Source organism: Coturnix japonica, chromosome 6, assembly GCF_054131305.1.
Source record: "Coturnix japonica strain WE chromosome 6, WE-NBRP24, whole genome shotgun sequence".
NCBI lineage: Eukaryota > Metazoa > Chordata > Aves > Galliformes > Phasianidae > Coturnix > Coturnix japonica.
In genome coordinates, this window is record NC_140668.1 from 38,815,454 (window position 1) to 38,842,795 (window position 27,342).

The following is a 27,342-nucleotide window of genomic DNA, read 5'->3' on the forward strand; positions in this document are numbered from 1 at the left end:
GAACTGATGGGTAGTTGTACCTCCGTGTCTTTTCCATGAGCCAGCCCCAGTGTCCTTGCAAGTACATCCTTCTGGAACTCCCACCATGGGAACACCAGGACCCATGGAAAAACCTCTTTGGGGTGCAGGGGTGGCAGATACACACCCAGGGGTGATGGGCAGCGGGGCACAGGCAGATACACAGATGTGCAGGCTGATGCACAGATGGGACATATGGATGCACAGGTGGGCATGCAGACAGATGCACACACAGATGAACAAATGGACACAGATGAATGTGTAGGCAGACACACAGCTGTGCAGGCAGACATGCAGACAAACACACTGATGTATAGATGGATACACAGACTGACAGGCACAGATGGGTACCTGGACACATGGGTGCACAGATGGGCACACAGTTACACAGTTGTATGGGTAGGCACACAGATGGACATGGAGGTGGATATTTAATTCCTTTTCTTTCTTTGGACTTGGAGGATTTTTAGGGGGGTTGATGAATCCTGTGGCAAATACTGCTCTCCATATCAGGAGGGCACTGAACATGGGCTGTGCTGAGGTGGGAACACACCTGGGGTGCCAAGTCTTTCCTATCACACAAGCAGCTTTGTGTGGGTTCACACAGGTGGGAAGCATTGAGGTAAAGCAACCCTCCCCCTGTGGCACAGGGCCTCGCTCCAGCACCCCCCTCCTTAAACCCAATAGCTGTAATGAACTAAACAGCAGTGCAAAAATTCCAAGTTACAACACTGTGATAGAAAAAATGGAGCAAAAAGTTCTGAGTGGGCCACGGGCGCATGCAGGGATGTGCTCCCCATGCTGGTTTACATTGATTCCCCATTGCTGAGGATGGATTGAGCCTCCAGGTGAAGGAAAAAAAACACAGCTGGGGTGTGAATTCAGCATAAAACTATGCTGGGTTTGGTAATCCCCCGCTAGCACCGCAGCACAGGGAAATGAATGGTTTCCGGCGGTATCGTGTTGGGTATTGTCTGCGATAGATGGTGTTGGGAAGGAGGGGACACAGGGATGAGCATCCCCTGTGTGCAGCCCCTGCCTCTGGGGGAGGAGGAAAAGCTCAGAGAGGTGCTTTGCCTGTTGGACAGAAATGAGAAGTTTTATTTTTCGGTTGTATTTTTTAATGATGAAAAATTGTCGCTGCCTGGAGAAATTCTCTTTTCCAGCCAGGGTATAAAAATAGACATTTTTTCCTCCGGGCGGGCTCCCAGATGGTTGGGTCTTGGTGTTCTTTTGCTGTAATCCTGTTGTGGTTCGGATGAGGAAAGCATTGGGAAGCCTGGAGTGCTTCCCCCCAGTTCTGCTCACTGGAAGGATGCTCAGAGCCATTCACACCTGCATCCCAGCTCCTCTGCAGGCAGGGTGTGTGTTAGCAGGGTCGATGTGGGCCACCTTGCTTAGATTCCAGCCTCATTCTGGGGCAATCTCTATGCTTTTCAACCACCCTTTGCTCACAGCATCACCTCACTGTGCAATTCAGCCCTGGGGGTGGCTGCAGCTGTGCTCTCCCTGCAGGAAGGGCAGCAGCATCCTCTCCTTGGATCACCCTTCCTGTGTCAATGTGCTCTGTCCATCCTTCTGCTCACCCTCATAATGATGCCCCAAAGCTGTCAGGAAATCCCTCAAGCTCATTTTGCTCCTTGTGAGCACACATGGAGGATGGATGCACAGTGCTGCTGCACCCAACTGCTTCTTCACCTCCAGCAAAATGCAGATGCCTTTCTTCAGCCCTGTGCAATACCCCATGCTCATTTTTTGTGCATGTGCAGGGTTTGTTCTCTGCAGCCCCAAGTGAGCCTGACCCCATCCTTAGGCAGCAAACCTTCCCCAGTTTTATTTCACTGCTGATTCAGAGATAGCATCAGGTCTGCAGCCATGAGCTGTGAGCATCCATCCATTGGTCTCAACACCTGCAAAAAGGAAGAGGGAACCCCATGAAGCATCTTTGCAGAGCGCATCTGTCCCATCCCTGCTGGCATTCCACAGGGTCCCTATGCCAGCCCCCAAAGCTTGGGGCAGGATCCTGCCATCACATCCCAGCATGTTCTGCATGCAGCTGCTCCCATCACCCGCACCAAGCAGCCGATTGAGGTGTACCATGAATGTGCCTCTGTTCTTCAGCCCTTTTTACAGCTCTGTGTGGATTTTCTGAGCCCCACACCTTTTTTGCTCCTTGGGAGAACAAAGGGCAGCTCTCAGCCTTGACGGCTGCCACAACTCAATGGGGATTTTGGGGGTGTTGCCCCAAAATGCAATGCTTACCATTGCACTAATGCTTCAAGGCAGGCTGAAAGCTCAGTCAGCTGCAGAACTCAATGTCAGTGCATATCATCTCCCCCAGTTCTTGGCCCAGGATCCATCCTTTGGTGCTTGCTTTGCTGTTTGCTGCAGAGCCCCCAAATGCAAGAGGAAAGGAAATCCTGCCAGTATGCCATGCAACATAATGGAGGGAGTGGCAAGCTGCTCTTTGAGCAACAGTTCATAGGATTCCAAAATGAGTTTCCTCCATCAACAGCGATAGAATTGCCATGGGGATGAATGGGGATGGAGATGGGTTTTGTCTTGGTGCCCACATGCAGCTCCAGGTCCAGTGCTTTGTGAGCATGGGTATGGTGTGATGCATGCCTGGGTTTGTTCCCCAGCCCTTGCATTTAGCTCTGCATCCTGTTTTGCACGGGGGTAGTGTGGGGTTAAAGCCAGCCTCACCATGGATGATGTCTGGGGCTCTGTTTCAGCTGCAGGGTGTTTTCCAGCACCACTCCCCCTTTACCCTGGGTGTAACTGGATCCATCCCCCACCAAGCAAGCGTTTGTGTTCAGAGCATTTTCAGAATGTTTTGCATTTGGGAGACACACGAGGAATTTCTGCTGGGGAGTGCACACAGTGTGTGAGCCCTGTGCCTGCCACAGCTCCCAGTCACTTCTCCAGGGCTGTTCCCTGCACCTAAAAGTCATTCTGAGGGTGAAATTCAGCTCTGGGGGGAATGGCTGCTGCTTTGGTACTGCCATGTCCACAGCCATCAGCACTGGTATCCCATGGAGTATCTCCCAGATAGGTTGGTGCATGGAAATGGCACAAAAATGGCACTGAAATGGTACCAAAATGGCATTCAAATGGTACCAAAATAGCACTGAAATGGCACTACAATGGCAATGAAATGCATCAAAATGGAATTGAAATACACTGAAATTGCACTGAATTTACATCAAAACAGCACCAAACTGGCACTGAAATTGCACCAAATTGGCTCCAAAATTGCACCAAAATGACACTGAGATGGCATTGAAATTGCACAAAAATGGTTCCAAAATTGCACTGAAATTGCTCCAAAATGGCATTGCAATGCACTGAAATTGCACCAAAGTGGCACTAAAATTGCACTGAAATGGCATTGGAATACTTTGAAATGGCACTAAAATTGAAATGAAATAGTATTGGAATACTTTGAAATGGCACTGAAATAGCACCAAAATATGCTGAAATTGCGCCAAAATTGCGCCAAAATGCTCCAAAATGGCACTAAAGTAGCCCCGAATTGGGCCCAAATTGCGCTGAAATGGCACCGAAATGCACCAGAACCACCCAGAGGCTCCGGACTCTTTTGCTTTCCGCGCATCCCTCCGCTCCCCCCCGCATCCCTCCGCTTCCCTCTGCCTCCCTCTGCGGGTCCGGCCGCGCACTGCAGCGCTCCTGCGGGTCCCGCACCCATCACTGCAGCGAAGGGGCGGCCGTGTCCCACCGCATCCCCCCTTATCTCCTCCTCTCGGCTATTATACTTAATCAGGAATGGGATAGGAAAAAAAAAAAAAGAAACACTTTTCTTTTATAGAGAGCAAATTTTAATCACTTTTAATTGAAAATAAAAAAAAAAAAAATTAAAAAATAGGGGCTGATAATATTTGGAACCAAATTTCTGGGAGAGAATAATTAACAGCGCAATAAATCCCCAAAGGAAAAGCTCATTAATCTTGTCTTTCAGAAGCAAATTTCAGAGGAGAGACCTTATTTAAGACGTTGCTAATAATGATAGGAAAAGTTGACAGCTTAAAAGCCCCCAAATCGAGCAGTGTCCCCCTATCAGATCCCAAAGTAACGAGGTCAGATTGGACGCAGTGGTCTCGATTTGATGGAGGGGACTTGGTTGATATGGTTACTGCCATTCAGTGTCACCTTATGTCACTCGGTGTCACCTAATGTCACCCAGTGTCACCCAGCATCCAGCCCAGGCCATCAGCATCCACATAGGGAACGCTGGACCTGCTCATAGCCAAGCACATTGCTCAGGGAACGTGTGCGTGGGTGAGAAATGGACCCATATGGGCACAGAAGGGGACCTTGGTGGCATCACAGAGGAGCAAGGGCATGGTGGATGCTGGTGCAGGGGATGCAGGGTGACGTGGTGACACCCAGCGCAGACGTGCCATGGAGCAAAGGGGATGGAAGGGATGCCAATAGGACAACGAGATAACTGAGGCTTGGGTGAAAATAACGGCGATGTTCTCATCTGCTCTCGGGTTTCCTGTCCCTGTTTGACCAGGAGTGGAGGGGAAGGCAGCTTGGAGCAGACCCAGGCACTGCTGGGAGGAAGGAAATATGATACTGAGCTGGGAATGGTGTCATTGCCTTTTATCCTTTCTTTTTCTTTTTTTGACTCGCAACAGCCAGAGCAGGGCCCTGTGTTGGGAAGTGGGGTCTGGGAGCATCCAGGCACTGCAAACCCCACCAGCACCTCCACAGCTGCATCTCACACTCACTTCCATCACCTTCCCTCAAGCATCTGTGCCCTCATCATCATTTGCACAGGGGTGTGAAGTTCTGTAAGTTGAAAATAAGGGGGAAGGAAGGGGTAGGGGTAGGGATACACCCTTCCCATCCCCTTTTGATATATCCAAGCTCACCGTGTGATGGTGAACATACCCAGGTCATGCAGACCTGGGGAGATGTAGAGATACCCGATACCTCTCCATGGCCCTGTTAACTAAAGCACTTAATCCTTGTGTTTTATTTCATTTTTATGCCTCGAAATACTTCACAACGTGCTCAACTCTGAGCGGGCGCCTGGTCCCATTCATCCAAATAAGAGGGATTTAAGCAGCAGTGCTTCCCTGCAGCGTGCATTCAGTGGGGTGCTGACCTTCTCTCCTCGTCTTCCTTCCTCACTCAAAACAGCATTCATTTCTATTCAATATTTCTTTTTCCTGTGCTCCTTGGTCCCCTCCTGCTCCTTGTCACTCTGCCCCGTGCTGCCCTGCGCCTTTTATCTGCGTCCCGTTAAATGATCTCAAATATGTGATATGATAAAGACAAACAAACACCCGTTCAATTTAGCTCTCCCTAATGCCAGACTCTACTTTTACCAAAGTAATTAAGATTAATGCAGTTGATAATTTGGGAAGCATTCTTAAATGTACCCTTCTGGCAGCATCTAACATGTAATTTTACCTTGGAAGATTTATCGGAGCACTTAGGTAACAGATAGTTCCTCAGCAAACAGGAGCATTTAGAAGGAAAATGAAAGATTAATATTTCTTAAATAAACGTCAAAATAAGTCATTCTTCCTGACAGCCCCACAAAGATGATGCTGTCAGCCCCGGCTCCGCTGCTGATCCCCAGAGGAGATTAAACCCACACGGTCCTGGGGACTCAGGATTGGGGTGAGAGAGGTGCTCAGGTTCCTCATGTATGGGATTTTATAGGAAATGGGGCACTTGGAGGGCTCTGCTTGCCCAAACCAGAGCCAAGCCGTGTGTTTACCATCGCCATCCCAACACCTTTGGGAAAGAGCCTTGGGATGGGGTCAGTGTGAGCACCTGCAGCAGTGCACACCAGGCACTGGGTTCTATGGGGTTTGTTTTGCTGGGTGTCCTGGATCCACCCAGCTTTGCTTACACTGACAGCAGGCTGCAGTGACCTCCAGCCTCTTCCTGTGGCTTCTCCTCTTTCCACCACCCTGGATGCCCCTGAGGAACCCCATGGGGTATTTCCCAGCCCTGCCAGCACCTCCAGATCAGGCAGCAATGGATATTTGGGAGGAGCGTGGGCGCAGTGCCCAGACATTGGCATGCAGCACCCCGAGGGGTACCCAGGGAGCAGCTCAGGATGTGCCTGCTGCTTGTTTGGAACCAGCTTGTATTAGAAGCTGAGGAAGGATTTGGACTCTCTGCAAAATTTGGATCCAGACCGAAAGCTGGACACTCACCAGCTTGGAAACCCAAAGCCATTCAGATCCAAAAAATCAGTTTTGGACCATTGTAAGCAAGAAGCAAACTTTCTGAATAGCCTTCCAACTCATCCTCTGGCCAGCAGTGTCTGCTGGAAGCAGTCTCTCGCGGTGCTCCTCACCCGGACAGAGCCAGACCAAACCACCCGTGTGTGTGCACACACCAGCAGGGCTTCCATCCCATGGCTCCCCCCCAAGGGATGCCCCTGCCTTCCTCAGAACAAATCCGTGTTGATGACCAAACCTTCTCCTTCAAGTCCCCAACCCTTGTCCCCACCCCCAGCCTCCCTCCTTGGGGCTGAAGGACCCAACATATTCCTCTTGATGTGCCACGCATGAGCAGGAGCTGGCCCCCATTCTCCTTTTCTCTCTGGTTTGTGGGTTAACGTCAGAGGGATGAGCTGTTTTGGGATCTGACCAAGCAGCACACATGCTCCTGGGGAGCAGTAAGCATTGCTCAGCACTGTGCTGCAGAGCTCCTGAGCTCTGGGCTGAGCCAGGAGCTGGCAGGGAGATAACAATGTGCCCTGAAAATATCCTGAGCTTCTCAGAAGTGCTCTTTTCCCTCCATTACCAAGTGGGAATGCAGGCAAGGACCCTGGCGGGCTGGGATGTGGGGGGGGCAGGGCTGGGAAAGGCAGACAGAGCTGGGATAGAGGGGATGAGGATGAGACATGGGGAATGGGGATGGGATGCAGGGGTAAGTATGAGTTGCAGGGGATGGGGATGGGATGCAGGAGGTGGATGAGATGCAAGGGTTAGGTGGGATTCAGGAGATGGGGATGGGATGCAGGGGATGGGATGCAGGGGATGGGATGCAGGGGATGGGGATGAAGTGCAAGGGATAGATGGAATGCAGGGGCTGGGTGGGATGCATGGTATAGGGATGAGATGCCAGGGATTGGGATGAGAAGCAAGTGATGGAGTGGGATTCAGACTAAGAGATACAGCCCTCATCTCCATCCCTGCCTCAGTTCCCCTTCCCTGGGGGCACCCATCCTGGCATGGCCGTGGCAGTGCATCTTGGGGTAGGAACCCCTCCTTCTTGCAGCCGCGTGCCAGAGCCCAGCCCAGGCGCTGGGAGCCACTGTGCTGCAGCCAAGCCAAACACGGATTCCTGACATACTTCTCTCTTTCCCTTGCAGCCAAGAAATTCATATTTCATGGGAGGTGGAAGTGAGTCCCGGCAGTAGCGGCGTGGCGGAGGGGTGCCAAGGTACAGGCCAGCTGACAGTGCGCTCTGATGCTATTTTTGTGAGCCAGGCTTTGCTCCTCATCCCAACAGGCTCAGCATGCCACAAACCCCCCCCTCCCTCCCCAAACCCCCTCAGCGGGGGGATGCCAAGGCTCAGCAACCACCCCAGATGCTTTTCTGGCCCCAAGAGACAGAAAGCTGAAACAGTCCCTGCTTTGAGAAGGGGCCAGTTCACAAGAGGAAGGGATTTTTCACAGCCCCAGCCAAAGCCTCACCATCAGAGGCAGCTACTTGACCTGCCCGAGTGGGATGGAAATCCTTTAAATGCCTCCCTCCATCCATGCAGGGCAGACAGAAATCAAAGCATCTTTATAGTTCAGTGGCAGAAACCAGCAGAGGGTTTGGGGAAGGGGGAGTATTATAAGGGGCTTTTAGGGCTCAACACAGCCCCACTGCCTTCAGGCATGGGCTCTTTGTGTGCCTCCCTAAAGGTGTGGCCAAGCTGGGATTTGTATTTATTTTTTTCCATCCACACCCATCCCTGTCTGCTCAAAGCTGCACTTGAAGAAACCACAGTGACTCCAAGAGCCAGGATACTGACCCGGATAACAGCATCCAGCACTGACACCCAAATGCGACCCCCATCCCCAGGAGACCCCCACCCACCACCCAGCCCTATCAGGGCTTCATGACACCGGGGCACAGAGCGCACAGCTCGTAAGAACAGTCCCTGCCTCACTAATCTAAGGAGCTGATACACGAGGCAGATAGGCGAGGGGAAGCCTTATCGGGGCTGATTTACAGATGGAGAGCTGAGTCACCACGATTAAATGTCTCACCCAAGGTCAGGAGAGGGAGACGCCGAACCCAGGGCTGCGAGGCCCCGAGAGCTGTGTCCTCCACTCCCCCGCAGGGCTGCAGATCGTCCTCCCCATCCCTGACCCTATGCAGGGCTGGAGCTGCAGCAGGGTCCTGCAGAGGGGTTTCAGTACCCTGCGTGGCACTTCCACACTGTGCAGACCAGGCTGACCACATTGACTCAGCAGAGCCAGGCAAAGGAGCAGGCTGAGAGTCCCTTCCATAATGATATAAGAGGCAATGGACCTTATTTGCATTTTATTCTGTTTCCCATTCAGCTATGTCTATGCTTGATCCATGAATCCTTCAGTAAAGGATTATTGCTTTAAATTAAAGCAACCATCCCTCCTTGTGCAAATCCCATGGCTGGCAGAAGTGCCTGCCTGGGACAGAGCAGCCCCAGATCCCTGCCCCTTGTTGCTCCCCAGGCTGCACCCAGAGGGTGCAGTAGGGCACCACCATTGGAGATGGGCTCCCTGAATTCTTCTGCAGAAATGCTTTGTCCCATTCAGCTGGGGTTTGGGGGAGCAAATCCTTCATTCCCAAGCACCACCTATGGGCTGAGTTCAACCCAACCATGCCCAGGCTCTGCCAGCACTGCCATGCATTGCTGTGCCAGTGCCCACGGCTCTCCAGCACGCTCCTGTGTGCCACCAGCTCCACTTTCCCCACTTGGCCACCTCCAGCTCCCGCTGCCAGCCCCGTGTTTGTTTCTCCTGGCTCTCAGCACTAACACAACAGCAGCCCCCAGCCCTCACCATGCCAGCGCCGCAGCTTTTGGGACACACAACTGAGCCTTTCCTCTCAAAAAATAGCCCCTTTATGTGGCTGAAAGAGCACGACTGTGATAACGGAGCTCACGCTGGCCTTGGTTATTTTGTCTTGGCCAGGAGCCTTTGCAAAGTTAAACAGCAGTAAACAAGCTGTGCCATTGCAGCACGGCACAGCATAAGGGGGCATTGTCTGCTCGCTGGAGCCCCGCGTGCCGCTCTGCTGTGTTGGCTTTGGCCAGTGGCAGAGCCACCACCACAGGGGTCGGCCCCATCGGGCTGGGGCTTGTTTCACTTTGGGGAGTGAAAAAATGTCCCTCCTGCTTTGCTTTTTCCTCCCTGCACGGTCCCAAAAAGGACTGCAGGGGGACGCAGAGGTATCTCTCATCCCATGCATGGGATCTGCAATCAGCACAACACTAATGAGCTGCATCTGAGCCTTATTTGTAGCCTTATTTGCAGCCCCAGTGCCTCCTCCCCTGCTTGGGGCTGCAGTGGGGCATTGGTCCCTGCAGCATTGCTGCTTGCAGTCACCAAAGGGGCACTTTAACTAGGGAAATAACTAGGTAGACTGTTTTTTGGGATGCCTCTTGTCCTCACATTACAGAGCAGCGTTTGGCACAGGCAGCATGCAGTGCTGTTTGGGGGAGTGATGATAAAAGGGGACTGAGGGCTGCAGAAGCCTTTTGCTGCATGCCCTGCCTGGCCATACCCCAAAATCCAGCGCCCCTTTTGGGATGTCTCCCAGCCCTGCTGTCAGCCCTCCCTGGTAATCCGTAGGTGGAGCTCTTCTGTCATCTTTTTCTGCCTTTGTTGCTAAGAAGTGAACAGAAATAGCTTCCAAGGGAGGAAAAAGTGCCTGGCTCAGCAGCTCTTGTGAAGGTGAACTGCTCGGGGCATCCTTTGAAGCGCAAGAAGTTTCACCCTAGGGATGCATGCAGAGTTTCACTGCTCAAAGCGCAAAGGGAAGGGGTCCTGCTTTGCAGGTTCTGCTATTTCTCACTCCACGCTGTTTCTCCTCCTTTCTGCAGGTCCTGGTTGAAGGATGCAACAGCACCCTGTTGGTGTCTGGCAGTCTGCAGTGCCCTGTGCCAGTCCCTGTGATCAGCCCCACAGCACCGTGCCATGACGGGCGGACAGGAGGCAGCAGCAGGACAGGCACTTGGGGCTGTGTAGCCCCCTCCCTGGGTACCATGACTGGAGAGACCCAGCATGCGTACAACATCAGCGAGAAGAGCGAGGCTGGCCCCAAAGAGCAGGACAAGGACTTTGGCTTTGAAGGCTGCGGCGAGAAGGATGGCAGAGGGCTCAGTGGCACTGAGGGGACATCCTCATTCACCTCCACCAAGGACAAGGAGCCCCACAGCCAGCGGGAAGCCGTGATCCGGCCGCAGCAAGCGGGGAAGATCGACTTCAAATCCCTCCACAACAACCCCAAGTTTGCGGGTGAGAGCAGTTGGGGCAGCATCAAGGGCAGCCCCCAGTCCCCTCCGGGAAAAGGCCGAACGCGTGAGCGCAGCCGGCGAGCAGGGAAAGGCGAGAGGGGCCAGCACCAGCTCTACCGCCTCAGCATCGCCAGCACTCGCCCCAGCCCCACCATAGGCATCGCCTACCCCCAGCAGAAGGTGACCCCCCCGAAGGCACCCGACCCTGGCCGAGCTCCTGCAGCGGGCACTTACCGCTTCCACACACCCAGCATCCCTGAGGAGGAAGAGCTGAGCTTCGGCCGCTGCTTCCCTGAGGCAGCTGCTGGCCATACCTCTGCCAACTATACCTCACCGCCCCACGGCCCCAAAGGGCAGCCCCAACCCGGTGTGCCCCTCAAGAGCCCCGGCACCAATGGGCAGCTACATTACTTTGAGTTTCAGGCGAACGGGGGCAACGTGTGGCCCTCTCCGGAGAAGAGCTTCGCAGGTGCTAGCTATGGGGTCAAGCCCAGCTCTTTCCCTGAGGGTGGCAAAGCAGGCGGCCACTCTCTGGGCACTTTGCCCTTCCAGTTCCCCTTCCAGCTGCTGCACGAGGTGGGGAAGGAGCCGTACCGCAGCGATGCTGAATACCTGGATGTGGCCATTGCCACTGGGCAAGCAGCTCATGGAGCATTCAGCTTCCATTCATCGTCTGCCCGTGATTGGCAGGAGGAGACACCAAGTGTTGGGCCCTTCGAAGGTGCGTGCCCCCCAGGACGGCTGTACAGTGTGCCCCCGCTGCTGGCCCCACTGCCTGCCCCACACCGCGGCCCACTGCCATGCTATAAGGGCAGGAGCGAGCATCCCATCGACCCCAGTGGTGCTCTCTCATCCTCTGGTGCTATCGAACAAAACCCAAGCACTTTCCAAGAAAACCAAGCTGTTTTTCCGTCTAGTTTACACTCACCTAGCGTGCCAAAGCCAGTCGGTAAGGGGCAAGCCTCAGCCAAGGACAGTGTGCCCAGCCCACGGCTGCTGCTGCAGAGCAGCCCCCTTCGAAGGAACATGCCACCCAATCTCTCCCAAGTGCACTTTCAGAGCAAAGCCTATTGCAGTCCCCCCGCAGGCAGTGCGGGATCGGTGCCTTTTGAGACTGGCATTCCTCCCCCGGTGCCCACCCACCCCAGACTCATGCAAGCCTGGGGAGGGGCCGCAAAGGTGTTTTCCCCCATGGACCAGAACTCAGCACCTTATTCAAACCCTGTTGGAAGCCAGTTCTCCTTTGAGCGCCAGCCTGGCCCCGAGCAGAGGCAGCAGAGGCAGAAAAATGCCAGGGTGCCCTGGCAGCAGATACACCTCGCTCACGCGGTGCCCGCACCCAACAGAATGGAGCTGCCAAGAGCAATGCCTGGCCAGAAGCTCCCTTTCCCTCTTGGCACCCCAGAGTGGCCAGGCAGTGGCAAAGCCCACAAAGGTCCCCCCCTAAGCAGCCCCTCGGGGTACCACAGCAAAAAGCTCTTATCAGGAGACAGCCTTGGGGCACAGCATGGGGACTCTGCCTCTGTGGGTGCTTTTTCTTTTGACAGTGGCAAGGATCCGGGGTCTCCCAGCTGTGACTTGAGAAGCAAAGCCCACTTCTATGGCATGAACCAGGCAGGACCACTTCCTGCTCCTCCTTCCTCCAGGAGCTCATCAGGCTCAGCGCTGGTCCTGCCACCATCAGCCTTGGTGGTCACCTCCCCATGTGAGTCCCCACTGCCTTCCCCCGTCCCCAATCCCACCTGTGGCAGCACCTGCTCCTCACTCTCGCCCATGTCCAGCAGCCCACTCAATGCCGGCTTTGATGATGGCCAGATGCCCACAGCCCTTGCCCCTTCACCCTTCTTTCACCACCCATGCCATCCGAAGGAGGGCAGCAAAAGCTTCCACACCTCTGAGGTGCTGAGCCCAGCCTCTCTCCATTACCACCCCCAGGACAGTGCCAAGCCCTTCCACTACCCTGCCGACACCCTAAAGGATGAAAACCTCCTGAAGTGCTCCCCAGAGAGCCCCTTTCACAAACCAGGTGTGGAGGTGGCCAAAAGCTGCTTGGGGGAGTTGGATGGGGGCACCCCTCCACCACCACCCTACACATCCCATCACCTGCTGGCCGGCTCGCTCAGCAGCGCCAGCCTGGACCAACTGGATGTGTTGCTGACCTGCAAGCAGTGCGACCAGAACTACAGCAACCTGGCCTCCTTCCTGGAGCACCGTCAGTTCTGCACATCCCACCCCGAGGCCAAAGAGGGACGGCGAGCCCCCGAGCCCCCCAAGCCACCCAACAGCATGCCATTGTCTCCTGACCCCCAGACCCATTTGTTGGCACTGAACAAGGGTGAGGAGTTTCTTTTGGATGGGGAAAGCAAGAGTGAAGGTAAGGAGGATGCACTGAAGGGTGGTCTCTTCAATGGACTCACCACCAGCTCGCTGCCACTCACTGCATCCGACCTGGACATCGATGATGCCAAGCTGGACAGCCTGATCACTGAAGCTCTTAATGGCCTGGGCTACCAGTCAGACAACCCAGAGATTGACAGCAGCTTCATAGATGTCTTCGTCGATGAGGATCTAACAGCGGTGAAGGCTGCCGGCAGCGTGGCGTCCCACAGAGCAAAGGAATGTCTGGCCTCAGAAAGCAAAATGAATCATGTAGCCACAGAGGAGAAAGGGGTGGGCCAACCCAAGGATGGTTACTGCTCTGTAGACAGCCAATGGGGCAAAGAGAGGGCAAAGAGGAGAGCTGGAAGGCAGCACACTCACAGGAGGAGGCCAGCACGGAGGCTGGCAGCCTGCGAGGCTGAGCAGACAGAACCAGTAGTCGAGGAGAAGACAGCCAGGCCAAGGGTAGGCAGGAAGAACAGCATTCCACCAGCATCTTCCAGGCCAGCCTCCAGCCAAAAGCAGCCCAAGAAACTCAACCAGGAGCCTCAGGGTGCTTCCACCAAGAGCCCCAAGCCACCTCGGTTCTCCATGAAGGAGGTGAAGAAGAGGAAGGCCCGCAGCGGGACATGGAGCAAGGAGCTCATCCACAAGATCGTGCAGCAGAAGAACAAGCTCCACCAGCTGCACACAAAGAGCAACAAGCTGCCCACGCTCGCTGGGAGGCCTGCACCGGGCACCCAGGAGGGCCGGTTCCAGGAATATGAGTACATCTCCGATTCGGAGGAGGAAGGAGCAGCGTGCAGCAAACTCCGTGGGAGGAGAAAGAGGGGAGCAGCATTTATGGGAAGAGCCAAATATGGCTTTAGTAAGAAATGTCCCAGGAGAGGTGAGCGAGCCAAAGAGAAAGATCCAGCCTGGAGCTACAGCCGGAGAAGAAACCGACGGAAAAGGGAGGCATCAGAGCACAGCAGGATCTCCAGTCCAGAGACCACCAAGAAAGGGGACAGTGCTGGCAGAGCCTGCAGGCACAGCAGCCAGTCATCCATGGGCAGCAATCCCAGCAGCAGTGCTTGCACCAAGGCTGGTCCCAGTGAGCCAGAAAGCAAGAAGGCAGGCATGAAGGGGACAAGGTGCTCAGGTAGCCTGGCACTGACACCACCAGCTGTACTCAGCCATCCTGAGGACAGGAGCCCAAAGACAAGCCAGAAAAGCAAGGAGGACTTTTCCCGAGGGAGCAGGCGGGTTGGCTCAGCAAAGCCTTTGGTGGCAGGCTCCAGATCACATCTAAGTAACAAAGCAGATGCTGCCGCTGCAGGAGATGCAGAGGAGGAGCCACTGCCACAGACCCAGGAGGACCAGCTGCCAAGCACATCCACCTTGGGCAGGAGCCCCATCAGTCTGTCCCATAAGGAGGAGGCAGAAGAGCCTGAAGGAGCAGCAAACCCCACAAGTGAGCCTGCCTTGGAGGCTCAGGGCTCACCCAGGTCAGAGGTGGACATCCAGAGTCAACACTTTGCCCCATACACAGGTGATGCACTCAAATACCACGCAGAGGAGCTGATGTCTCCAGCCCATGATGGGGATGGATCCAGCTCCAGTGCCACCTACTCAGCTGGAGAGGCCCCTAGGCTCAGTGACAGTGGGAAGGGCTACGCCGTGCCGGCCACCCCAGTCAGTGACAATGCTGTGGAAATGATGCTGGCCAAAGAGCCTGATCCATACGTCAGCAGCGACAACACTTTTTTTGATCCCAAAGGCCTTCCTGCTCGCTACAATGCCAATCTCTTCTCAAAGCCACCGCCCTTGGCACCCTCACACATGGAAGATGTGTATTTATGCCAAGAGGACATCAATGCTGGTTCCTTCGAGCAGAAGCATGGCAACGTCTCCCCCTACACCACAGGGACGCCACAGACTAAGGCCTCCTCCCCTCTCAGCTTCGATTCCTCTTCCATTTTTGGAGAGCTGCCAGTGGCCGAGTTTGATTCACCGCTGTATGAGACGGTGCCTGCGAGCAAGGACAGCTATGTGACAGCGTTTGCTTGCCCTGGAGGTGACCCCAGCAAGCCGCTGCCCTTTGAGCAGCCATACTCAGCATTCATGCCAGAGAAGGACTGGTCCCTCATGGAGGAGGTGGCTCCAATGCTGCCCGAAGACATGGCTCCTTTCCATGGCTTGTCAGTGGACAAGCCACTCACCAAGAAATTCCCTGAGGAGGGACCCATTCCCGCCAGCCATCTGCCTCTGCCAGACAGGATAACAGATTACAATGTGACTTTCATGAACAACATATCAGATGATGAGCTGGAGATCAAGCGCTTAGTGACGGAGCTGGAGAGTCAGCTGCAAACCAGCAAGCTGAGCAGTGAGGTGCCAACCACCCTGCAGAAAGGCGAGAATCACACTGCTGCAGCCCCACGGGGATCAGCTGAGCCCTTCCCATCCCTACCTGAGCCAGGGATGGGTCACCAGAAGGGGATCTTTGTGACAGATGACCTGGGCAGCTCAAACCTCCTCGCCACTGGGGACAGACTGGGGGGCGAGAAGCCAGCAGTCACACATGGAAGCTATGAGGGAGGCAGGGAGCCCTGGCACGGACCTGCGGGTTTTGTCTCGATGGATTCCGGGATGTGTACAGCAGCCCCTGCAGATGGGTTTTGTCCCATCAAGAGTGGGGAGCAGCTGCAGGGAGCTGAGGACACTGAGGGAAGTGACACCAGAAAGATGGAAAATGAGTCTTCCTCCAAACGTCGACCCGAGTCATGCACATCTGACACAAATGAGGTGCCCATCTACCCTGCAGACCCCATTGCAAAAAGCCCTCCTGCTTCCACCAAGACCGTGTTCCCTGAGACACAGGAGGTAACCAAAGCTGGCGAGGACAACCTGCCACCTCTGGCTCACACAGGTGATGCTGAGAGCTTCCCCACACCAGGGAAAACAAGGGAGCTCACTGCAGAGCTGGAGAAGTTCAGTGCTTGTCTTCCACACCATAACACTGAACAGGGCTTTCAAGCAGATCCAGACACAGCTGCAGATCTTGTCTTCTCACCTCACATCAAAGATGTCCCAGATGCAGAAGAAAGACCCTTCGGAAAGTCTGAGGCACCCAAAATGGTGAAGAGTGCTGTGGATTTCAATGGGGACAGCAGTGGGTCTGCATTGCTGGAAGAAGAGGAGGAGAGGAAAAGCCCCACAGCCCTCCTGACCCCCAGGCACGGAGACAGAGACAGCAAGCATACAGCACGGCTGCTCGACATGCTGAGCCTGCCCAAGCAGAGCTCTCCAAAGAACCCCCAGGACGCCAACCCACTGCAGCAGCTCCAGCTCTTTGTGGCGCGGACAGTGAAGAGCAATGAGGAGGAGCTGCTGCTGCCATGCTTCCCTGTGCTGCTGGCTCCCGGCCACCCCACTGCCTCCAGCAAGGGCCAGCAAGAGCAGAAAGAGGAGAGCAATGATGGGGAAAATCAGACGTATCGCCCTGCCCCAGGGGAAGGGGATGGCCCCGTGGAGGGTAACACAGAGAGCATTGATGCCCCTGCTGAAGATGCTGCACTGTTCCCTGGTGCACGCAAGCAGCTGGAGTCGTTCAATGCAACGGTCTCTTACAGTGCAAAACTATCCACATTTGCTGACCCCAAGCTGCAAAATAACGTAGCAGATCTGCAGCACTTAGCAAATGAGCACACAGAGCTGAACGACATTAATATCCGTGCAGATGGAGCTTCCCCAGAGCACAATGACCTCTCAGCACTCAAAAGCACAGCGGTGACCCTGCTGCCAGGGCAAGGAAAGAAAGCTGATCAGCTCATAGAAGAGCAGGAGCCAGATAAAAACAAAGCGACCTTGGCATTTACAAAACATGAGCAATCCCATTTAAGCCATAATGTGCCAGAAAAAGAAATGCAGGACAGCATGGCAGTGGAGATGCTGGGGACAAATGAGGCTGAATGTGGAGTGTGGTGTGAAAGAGCTGACACTGATGTGCAGGTGTCAGGATCTGTGCAAAGCAAGCACATGGGAGCAGGCAGTGTTCCCAACAGCCCCACTGACACGCTCAGTCCCTCCAGTGAGCTCCAGGTACGTTCCACCTTGCCGCAGGACCCAGAAACATGCACAGTAAATGCAAACCTCCCCAGAGATGGGAACAGCAAGAAAAAACCCTTCAGCTGTCATGATGCAGATGAAGCTCTGGCCAGCCAGCCCTCGCTGATGAGTTCTTCCCACCCCAAGTACTTGCAGAGCAGTGGGACTGATGGAGAAGTGTCACCCGCCTTTGGCAGTCAGCTCTTAGAAGAGAAGAACACTTGGGGGATGGAGGGTCCTTGTGAGCTGTGCTCTGCTCCTTGCTCACCACCTCGAGGTGTTGGGAAAGAAGGACCTGAAAGCGCTGGTGATGTGCTGCCAGGCTCTCCTTCTAAACAAAACCAAGTGTGTGCCATCCCAGATACGGTCATTAACTCTGTACCTCCAGAAACTACAAACTACCCCACCCAGTCCGTGACAGATCTGCTGCTGATCGCAGACAGAGAGGTAAACCTGAATCTAGAGAAAAAGCTTGAGAACTGCTCCAGTGATGGCAGTAAGTGCCAGAATGACGCAGAGGCTCTGTCCAGTGGTTTTGTTGCTCTTCAGGTGCCAACTGCTGTCTGTAGAGGTCTTAAAAGGACTGGAGATCTTGGTCCCACGGAGCTCAATGACCACCACTCAGACACAGCAGAGGTGGAAACTGGTGATCTCTCCAAAATCACAGAGAATGGGGAAAAGAGTTTTAAAGGTGAGAACCCCAAGAGCCACAGGGCTGAGCATAGCAGAGAAGCCACAAGTTCCTCACTGAATAATCCAGTCCAAGGAGAGAACAACACATGTCCCAGTACTCCAAACCTTTCCCAGCATGAACCCCATAAAGAAAAGAAGCCCAGCGTACTCCAGGTCACCTGTGACATCTGCTCAGCCTCTTTTCGCTCCAAGCCTGGCCTGACCAGGCACAAAGCTGTCAAGCACCATGTGAGGAACAGCAGCGTGCTGCAGCCCAACAAAGCTCTCAGGTCTGCCCTGATCCCTGCAGACCAGACATCAAAAGCAGCAGCCCAGAAAGTCCCCAGGAAGAGCATGAAGATGGTTAAAGAGAAAACCTGCAGTTCCCAGATGCCAACTGATGTGGTTGAGCAAGTCCCCAAGAAAATATGCACCGGAGTGGAGGAAGAGCCCAGCACGCAGATGCAGGAGGTGGTCAGCAGAGTGCTGAGCGACCTCAGCGTGAGATCACTGGACGTGTCCCAGGAGTTGCACCACACACATTTTCTGCACCAAGAGATGGAGGCAAAGGGGGAGTGCATGGAGGCAAGGGCAGCAGGGGAGGTGTCAGCTGGGAAGCTGGACCCGGGAAGGCAGGGCAGGAAGGGGGAAAAGGGCAGAAGGAGACAAAGCAGAGACTTTGAAGGGATAAACGGCAATTCAGAGAAGAAGCTGAACAGGAAAGTGAGACGAAGGAAAGCGAAGGCGTATGCCAGCAGACACAAGCCTGATGGTCCATGTGAGCTGGAGGAGAATTCGGGTCCTCCCCCTGCTCTCTTCAGCTCCAGCCTGCCTGGTGTCATGGAGGGCTTGCATGAGCCTAGTGGCTGCATCTCTACAGAGGAACAAAACAGGCCCAACTCATCTCAGCACCCTCAGAACACAAAACAATCTCCGTGTGCAGCTGAGCTCGCAGAAGACCCAGGTGATGGGACAGCATCTTCAAAGGAGATGGCCAGCAGGGAACCAACAACAAGCACAGCTGCCTGTCCTGAGGAGATGGAAGATCCAGATCAAGTAGAAAGTAGCACACAGGCTTGTAAAATGTGGGTTAGTGGGTTGGCAAAGCAAGTCGGGGAGGGATTGGGCAAGGTAGGTGAAGAGCAGCATCACAATGCCAACTGCAGGGAAAAGATGGACACTGAGACACGAGACGGTTTGGGATGCACAAGCAACGTGAACTGGAGCACTGCTCCACAGAGTCCTCCATCTCCTTCCCATGGGGTCCCACTGCTGGAGACGTATGATCTGGAAGGCTCCCAGATGTCCCCCACACACAATTCCCTGCAGCCCATGCCAGCAGCCAGCCCCACCTCTGCAGAGCCGAAGCACTGGGTGAAGGCAGAGCTTCCACCAAGCAGGGAGCACTCACTGGATGAAGACTCCACATTCTCCCAGCTGTTCCCCAGGGATGACCAGTTCATCCGGAGGAAATGCACTCGGGTCTATGGGAAGCGCAGCAAGAAACCCAAGCCCATCAGTGAGGCAAACCTTCAGCCAGCAGGTGCCATCGACCTCTTCACCATCCAAGTAGCATCCAACCTCAGCAACACCAGCTCCTTCTGTGTCACCAGGGAGGACCCTTGTGAATACGAGACCATCTCCATTGACGATGCCTTAACACTCAACATGTGTCACGGCAACAAGGCAAAGAGTGGAGAAGATGTTCCTAGTGGATCTAAAAGTGTTGTGTTGAGGTCAGACGGGGAGAAGATTGACCGAGAGAAGGAGGTCATTGACTTGGAGGACAACATGCTAACCTTCTTGTGCGAAAACAGCCAAATGGACAATGTCAGCAGCATGAACATCTGGGGCAGTCTAGAGAAGGAGGGCGAAAGCCTGTCTGCTGAGATGTTTGAGGCCCCAATAGGCCTTGAGAGTGAGCACCCACTTGGAGAAATGAGCTCCGAACCACCTGACCTAGTGGAGGAACCCTGCAGTGTCAGGGTGTCTGAAGATTCAGGCTCTCCTGAATTTCACACAATTGACATTGAGAGGCTGAATGCAAAGTTTAAAATGAGAGATGTGTGTTTCTTCAGCCCTTGTGAAGATCCTTCTGGGGACAGCAGCACCGTGAGTCTCAAGCCAAAACCAGGCCAGCACAGCAAGCATAGCAGGAGTAAGCTAGAAGATGGGAAGCTGAGCAAAAACCGTGGTGACATCACCATCAAGGCCAAAGACAAGCAGTACAAATGCAAGGTCTGCTTCCAGTGGTTCCTGACGCTAGGAGAGCTGGACTTCCACAAGCTAACCCACAACCCATCCCCACCGCCCACCTGCTACATGTGCGTCCAGCGCAAGTTCAGCTCCCGGGAACAGCTGAGAGACCACCTGAAGGAGAAGCATGCCAAGAACAAGGCAGGCCTATGGGCTTGTGGGATGTGCCTGAAGGAGATTTCTGATGTCTGGATGTACAACGAGCATCTCCGGGAACATGCCACACAGTTTGCTCGCAAGGGGCAAGCGCAGAAGTCCGTGATGGGCCTGCCGTCTTGCTTCAGTGAGGACAATGATGCTGTCACCCATTTCCTCAACACCATCATGTGTCGGAAACCCAGCAGGTCATCCCGGCATGCTGACTCCAGCTGCAAGCATGCAGTGAGCAGAGAGAGCAGGAGCCCCAGGGAGCTATCCCTAGAGCAGGAGGCCAGGACAATGAAAGAACCCTCAGAAAGCAGCATCAAAGTGAAAGCAACTGCTCCCAGCTCCTCCAAAGCATCTGCCAGCCCTTCTCCAGAGCGTACGTCAAAAAGTGAAGGCACTCTGAAGTCTGTCCCCATGCACCCAGACTGCAAGGATCCTTCCAGGGACTGCCATCACTGTGGCAAGCAGTTTCCCAAACCATTCAAACTCCAGCGGCATTTGGTGGTGCACAGTTTGCAGAAGATTTACTTGTGCCACAAGTGTCCCATGTTCTACCAGGAGACCAAAGAGCTTCGAAACCACCTCAGCCAGGAGCACGGGATTGTGGAGGAGCAGGAGATCAAGCACACCACGCTGTATGCCTGCGAGCTCTGTGCAGATGTCATGCATGTTATCAAGAAGTCCTTCATATGCAGCATGTGCAACTACACCTTCTCTAAGAAGGAGCAGTATGACCGACACATGGAGAAGCACCTAGTGGGAAGCAACAAGACTTTTAAATTCAGAGGGGTCATGAGGCCCAGCACTGCCTTCAGAGAGGGCAGAGAGAAGGGCAGGGAGGATAGTTCTCTTCGGGAGGCTGTGCCACCGAGCAAGAGGAGGAAGGTTGTTCACCACGGCAGCTCACCCACTCATCTCAACCACACTGGTGACCTGCAGTTGGTGGAGTCTCCAGCTGGCCCCAACTTGCAGCCTCCTCCCGCCTCCTTCTCTACAGCCCCCAGGGACCCGTTGGTGCCTTTGCCCCAGACCTTGGTGAAAACAGAAGAGCTGGTGGGTGAATTCTGTGACCTGCTGGTAGAGATGGAGAAATCTCAGTTTGACACCTTGCCTCCACCCCCATGTCTCTCCCCATCTTTGCCACAGGCTGCAACAAGTGGCCCAGAACTTGGTCATATCGCTGCCCTGTCCATTGCGGAGCTGGAGAAAGAAGCTTTTGATGGGAAGCCACTTCCTTTCTTGGACTCACTTGACCTTGCCGGGTTAGCTTGCAACCAAGCCACAGGCCAAAAGCTGTCTCCTCCACACCTCACTGAGAAATGTGTCTATGACGGTACTCCTAAAAGAACAAGCATAGGCAACAGAGACGAATATGTAGCAGGACTTTTGGAAAATCCCAATGCAGCCACTGATGGCATGGATGGGATCCCATTTCTCCAGCTTTCCAAGAAGGTCTCAGAGCTTCCTTCCCCACGGGCAGAAGCTCTGCCAGCCAAGGAGACCCACAGGACGCTGTGGGGCAGCCCCAGTGAGGCCTCCTCTTGGGAAGGAGCACCCAAAGCCACTTCTCCAGGGTCTGCTCATCACCCCCTGCCCCTGAAGGACAAGACGGCATCACCTGCACTGAACAGAGCTGCCAAAGATTTGGCCCCGCAGAAGAAGACCACGGGTGGGGAGGCTGCTCCTGAGGAGGGCCAGCAGGGTGGTGTGGTGAAGGACAAACCCATGCCCGAGGCCAGCATCAAGGACAGCAGCACGAGCCCCAAGGACCATGGTGTCAACCCCAGCAGGTCCACAGGCCACCAAGCCCGAGGCGAGGCAGCCAACAACACAGCCAAGCTTCACCCCAAGAGGAGGAAAGAGCACAAATCCCTCAGCCACCGGGGCAGCGCTGGCTCCCGGGAGAACATGGAGGGAGACGGCAAGAAGAAGAAAATGCGGACACCAGGTCTGTCCAGGAGCGAAGGCTCTGGTGAGCTCAAATGCAATGACTGGAGCAATGGCGAAGGCCCAGCCTTGTCCCCGGGGCGTAGGGACACCCACTGCAACAAGCTGCTGCCCAGACCCAGGGCAGGCTCCCAGCTGAAGAAAGCAGTGCAGGATGCTTGTAGCCAGAAGAAGGGGGAGATGCGTCACGCCAATGGGGATGTGCGGCGGAGGAAGGCCATTCTGGGGAAGAGCCTCCAGCAAGTGTTGGCCAAAGGTGCGGTGCAGACCCCATGCAGCTCACTGCACGGCCCACGGCCCGCACGTGGCACCAGGCCCACCGGGCCAGCCAGCTACCGCACTGCCGAGTCCCAGAACAACCTGCTCAGCCAGCTCTTCGGGCAAAAATTAACCAGCTTTAAGATTCCTTTAAGAAGAGATACTTCAGAGTAATTTATGGAAGTGACTTATGGTGATCCGCAGCTGCTTTCATGGGGTTTGCAAGGGAAAAATTATCAAAGCATTAAATTCGTTTGTGTAGCATGATTTTTCTGTCTAGCTTAAATGAACTTGCACTGCAGCCTCTGTGAAATAGTTTGCTTTGTGTCTACTAATCTACTTTAATTCACCTGATTTATCATGCAAATGCTAGAACTTTGATGTTGCTGATGATTTTCATGAACTGAAATTGTAATCGCTTTGGGCAGACTGAATGGTGAAGAGCAATTGCTTTATTGCAGAAGTGCTGAGGTTATAAGGATACTTGCAAATCTCAGACCCTTTTGAGACTGTGTCTGTGTTATCTTTGTACAAAGTACTTGAAGAGATGAACTTCATTCCGTAGACGTCTTATTCATGAGGTGCAGTACACTGTAGAAAGCAAATTTTTTTTTTAATTTTTTTATATATATATATATATATATATATAATTTTTTTTTTTTTTTGGTGAAGATTTTGCACAAATAATCCCGTACGATTCATTTAATTGGGAGCCAGCCTAAGAGCTGATACAGTTAAAATAATTAAATTAAGCTTCAAGCATCCCATATTCTGACAGCCATCCCTGGGAATTGGTTTCTACATCGTCAGGAGAACCCCAAAGACGCCGCGGCTGTCCGAGCACTGCCGCCGTCGCTGCCGCTCTTTGACCACTGTTAGACGATGTGCGCAGAGGAGAGCTGCCGGCACACTGCACCTTGACACTTGTGACAAACTCTTTGTTTTTAGGGGTGGTGGTTTATTTTTGGGGGGGTGGGAGGGGGGGAGGCTCGGAGATTTTTATTATTATTTGTTGTTCATGTGGGGTTGTTTTGGTTTTTTTTTGCGCAACGACAAAACTGTGCCAATTTACCGCACCGCAACGGTACAACCCGAGTGCCCTCAACGGTATTACTTCTACCCCATCTTACTGTATTGAGTTAGTGGCTCTATAGGTATCCGCTTTTACTATGCAGTTACTGGTGCTATTCTTCTTTTGTAATGTGAATACAGACTTCCTCGATTGAGAAATAAAAGGGGAAACCCGTTAGGAAGCAGCCGTTACCTGGAAGAGAAAACAAGGCAGGAAAACCAAACATGAGGGACAATCCTGTATGCTGGTACTCCGTAGTGTCACGAAGGTTATGTCACGCCCAACGAGCACGTTACACAGCCGAACTTTCGAACCAGAAAGAAATCTCAGGTGCAAACGAGGACATGAAAGATAACTAAATACTATTGAAGCACTCCCAAGTCAAGGAGGTGAAGTAATGCACTGATGTGATATGAACAGTCAAGAGTACTTTGCGTCTGTCCTGCAATTTTGTTTTGTTTTGTTTCGGATTTAAAAAGAAGAAAAAAAGAAGAAAAAAAAAAAGAGGCTTTATTCTGTTAATATGTATCTTTACAATCCTTTGTATTGTATAAAAATATTGTAGGTAATTTACCTTGGGTGCAATGTGTTATGTCAAAAAAAAAAAAAAGTTTTTATTTTGATATTTTGTCAGAGAAGCAGAGAAAGAGCAGGAAACGCCATTTTATGATGTCGTATGTGTGCTTTTAAAGTGCCTCTTTAATATTGTTAAATAAAGTATGAGATGAAAATATGGGGTGGTACTGTAAAATCATACGTGATTAATCTTTTCAAATATATTCCAATATTTTCACAGAAACTCCCTGTCTGTGTAACGTTTGTGGGCTCTTTCTCACTCCACTCTCAGCCCCATTCAGCCCCATTCCAAACCCAACCACAGCACGACCGGTTTCAGAGGCTGATGTTCTGGCTTTGATGTTGTCCCATGCAAAGCAGCTGCAGAAGGACTCGGTGCCCCCTCCATCACACTGCAATAATTTGCACAGCTCCTGCATTTTCCAACCCATCTGCAGCTGGACGCTTGGCTGCATTTTGTATTTTGAAGCACTTCTGCAGATGCATGCTCAGTGTAAGCATTTATTTTGCCCCAGCAGAAATTCATTCCCACTTTCTAATGCCCATTTTCCAGACCTACTGCCCAAAACACATCCACTTTCTCTGGATTTCACTAGAAAACAATCACATTTGCCATATCTTTAGTGCTTTTGGCTGAGCAATAGATGTGAGCTCACAGTGCCCATCCTCAGCATCCTTATGGGTCCCTACCATGGGGACACCCAAGTGGCATCTGCAAGACACCTCCATTATTTTCCATATTCCCCTTGCCTTTCATAGAAGGCATGGAGTCGCTAAGGTTGGAGAAGACCTCTGTGCTCACCAAGTCCAACCCCCATCCATCCCACCATGCCCACACACCATGTCCCATCTCCACAGCTTTGGAGCACCTCAATGGACTCAGACTCCACTCACCCATTGGCGGTGACGCAGTACTGCAGGGATCAGATCCAGGTGGGGAAAGCTGCCCCATTTGGTCAACCCCAAATTGTCCTCGGGATGACCTCTGCCACACAGCGCTGAGATCTGGAGGTGGTGGAGGCTGACACAAAGCCGGGCGTATTACGTTCTTTAATTACTGTTGCAATCATAACATTTAAACGCTGTCAATGAGAGATAGCTCATAACCGCAGGCTGGAATCCTTGCCACTTGGGGCTTGTAACTAAAACTGCAGGATTAATTTGATTAATTGATAGAATTATTTTCCAAACTACTCTTTTGTTTATGGAGGCTTAAAATGCTCACCGCCCGCACCCTCCTGGTGTGTTGCAGAGTGGAGATAAAGAGGCAGAAAATAATTAGTATGGCTTAATTTAGGGGAAAAAATAACCTCAAAAGAATTTTGCAGAAAATTTAAAGCAGCACATTTTACTTTGTTTTGGCAGGAAATATTATGGAGTTGGAAATGGGACTTTTATGTTTTCTCGCTCCTATATTTCACAGGGGACGCAGCGCTACTGGGGAGAGGAGTATTTCACTCTGCTTTGCTGCTGCAGCTCTCCCACACCTCCAGCTTCACACCATGGCAAAACCCCACTGAGAGCAACAGGTTTGCTGCAGGCAGGTGCAGGGAAGTTGGGCAGGAGCTGCTCCCCCAAACACTGCCAGAGCCCCAAACATCCTCACTGCAGCAGTTCATGTTCCTACAGACACCACTGGAGCACTGAATTCTTCCTTTAACCCCCCCAGTCCATCAGCTCCCAAGCCCTGTGGTTTGCTGAGTGCTGCATTATCCATGCATTGCTGGCATGTTAGACACTTGGCTGAATGCAAAGGCCCCTGACAGCACGATTCCAGCAAGGAAGGAAGTGATGGGTTGGGATGGGAAGGCATGGCATGGCCCAGCATGGGACAGCATGGCACGGGATGCTCCTTGCCACCGCAGTGATGTACATCTGGGATGCTGCAGCAATGTGCATAGACCTGCCAGCCGCCCCAGTCTGAAACAAAGGCCCCCATCACATCTGGATATTTCCTGCCTTCTTCCTCCCAGCCCATGTTTCCTTTCTTCCAGCTGCCATTTGCTTTCAGAGCCCCCCAGATCCAGCTGCCTTTCCTGAAGCCACTCACCCAAGCTCCTGCACTTCAGGTGCTTTAAGCCTCACCACTACGCCTGGTGGATAACGGGATCCACCATGGTTGTCACACTGTTGGAATGGCTGGAGATATTTTTGTTCCTTGAGACAAATCTGGCTGTTCCTTACACAGCAGTAATTTAAATCCCATCTCACATGCTCCCTCCTTGCCAGGGATCTCATGTGCCCCAGGCCTCAGGTGTGCAAGCTGCATGTCTGAATGCAAACAGGATGGGGACTTGATGCTCCATTGAGGTGCAGATTTAAGGACCAGCATAGAATGGGGGAGGGAACCCTCAAGCTGAGGTGGGTGTTCAGTGGAGGGGTGGGGAAAGGGGATCCTGCCCCAGCCCCAGGTAGGGGGATATCAGTCCATTTCAGGGCTGTAGCATCATCCCCAAAGCAGACAGCAGGGTAGGCAAAAGATGAAAGAAAACACACCAAGGCATCACAGAATATCCCGAGTTGGAAGAGACCATACAGTCTGATCCCAAATCCCTTGAATTCAGGGCACACATTGCCCAGGAGCAATCTGCACTGTTCCTTTGAAGCCCAGGCCACCACAGTGACAGGTGACACCGGGGAGGGCTGTGAGCACCGGTAGGTGGCAGGACCTGCCCAGCACCCAGCACTGCAGGACACCCCGGATGCAATTCCTCCCTTTCCAGACCAAAAGATCCCCCCTAAAGAGAAAAACACCCAGACTTTTGCAGCCATTCTATTCCTACAGCCCTATCAGAGCCCCACTGTGCCACTGACCAACACAGCTGTGGTCCCCATAGACACCCAGCACCTCCCAGCATCGCTCCCCATGAAACATGGCTGAGGCAGCACCCATTTCCATTTACATTCCTCCGCCGACGCATCCTCTCTAATAATATCACCCCAGATTAATTGGCACTAATACAAATGTACACAGCTCCATAAAAAGATGTCACCTCGCTCACAATGGGGGAAACGGCTGCTTGTGCATTATCTCTGCTCTGCAGGCATGTAATTCACTCCTCGGGAAAAAACATGCTATTTATTCTGTTACCCTATAACAATCACTCTGCAAACACAACGGGATGGGGAAGGAGGGAGGGGGGGGAGAAAAAATCCAAGAGGAGGGGCAGCTGCTGGCACCCATACCCACAAGGAGGTGTCCCCACACCATGCAATGGGGTGGGACACAGAATGACAGGGGATGCTCCTGCACCAACAGATCTGATATAAAGCAACTGCAAATTCTGAGGCCTGGAGGGGGGGAAAGAAGGGGAGATCTTGTAGGGTTTGGGTGGGTGATAATAAGCGAATTAAAAGGACAATGGCAAGGAATGAGCAAAGGGAAGGTCTGCAACCTGTTATCTCCAATCCCCCCTCAGTGCTGTGTGCTCCTTCCAGC

At 53.1% G+C, this 27,342-nt stretch overlaps 1 protein-coding gene across 8 annotated transcripts in view; it reads left to right on the forward strand.

Annotated features, from left to right (window-relative positions):
• Nucleotides 1-24,126, forward strand: part of ZNF469 (zinc finger protein 469) — a 168,816-nt gene extending 144,690 nt beyond the window's left edge. For 7 of the 8 annotated variants that reach the window (XM_085551178.1, XM_085551175.1, XM_085551177.1 and 4 more), the window contains 2 exons: nt 7,385-7,455; nt 10,094-24,126. In XM_085551178.1, the coding sequence (XP_085407304.1) occupies nt 10,256-22,429 (12,174 nt within the window). In that variant the 5' untranslated portion in view covers nt 7,385-7,455; nt 10,094-10,255 and the 3' untranslated portion in view covers nt 22,430-24,126. The remainder of the gene's footprint in view (nt 1-7,384; nt 7,456-10,093) is intronic. The other variant, XM_085551179.1, reaches the window with a different exon arrangement.
• Nucleotides 24,127-27,342: the final 3,216 nt, after the last annotated feature.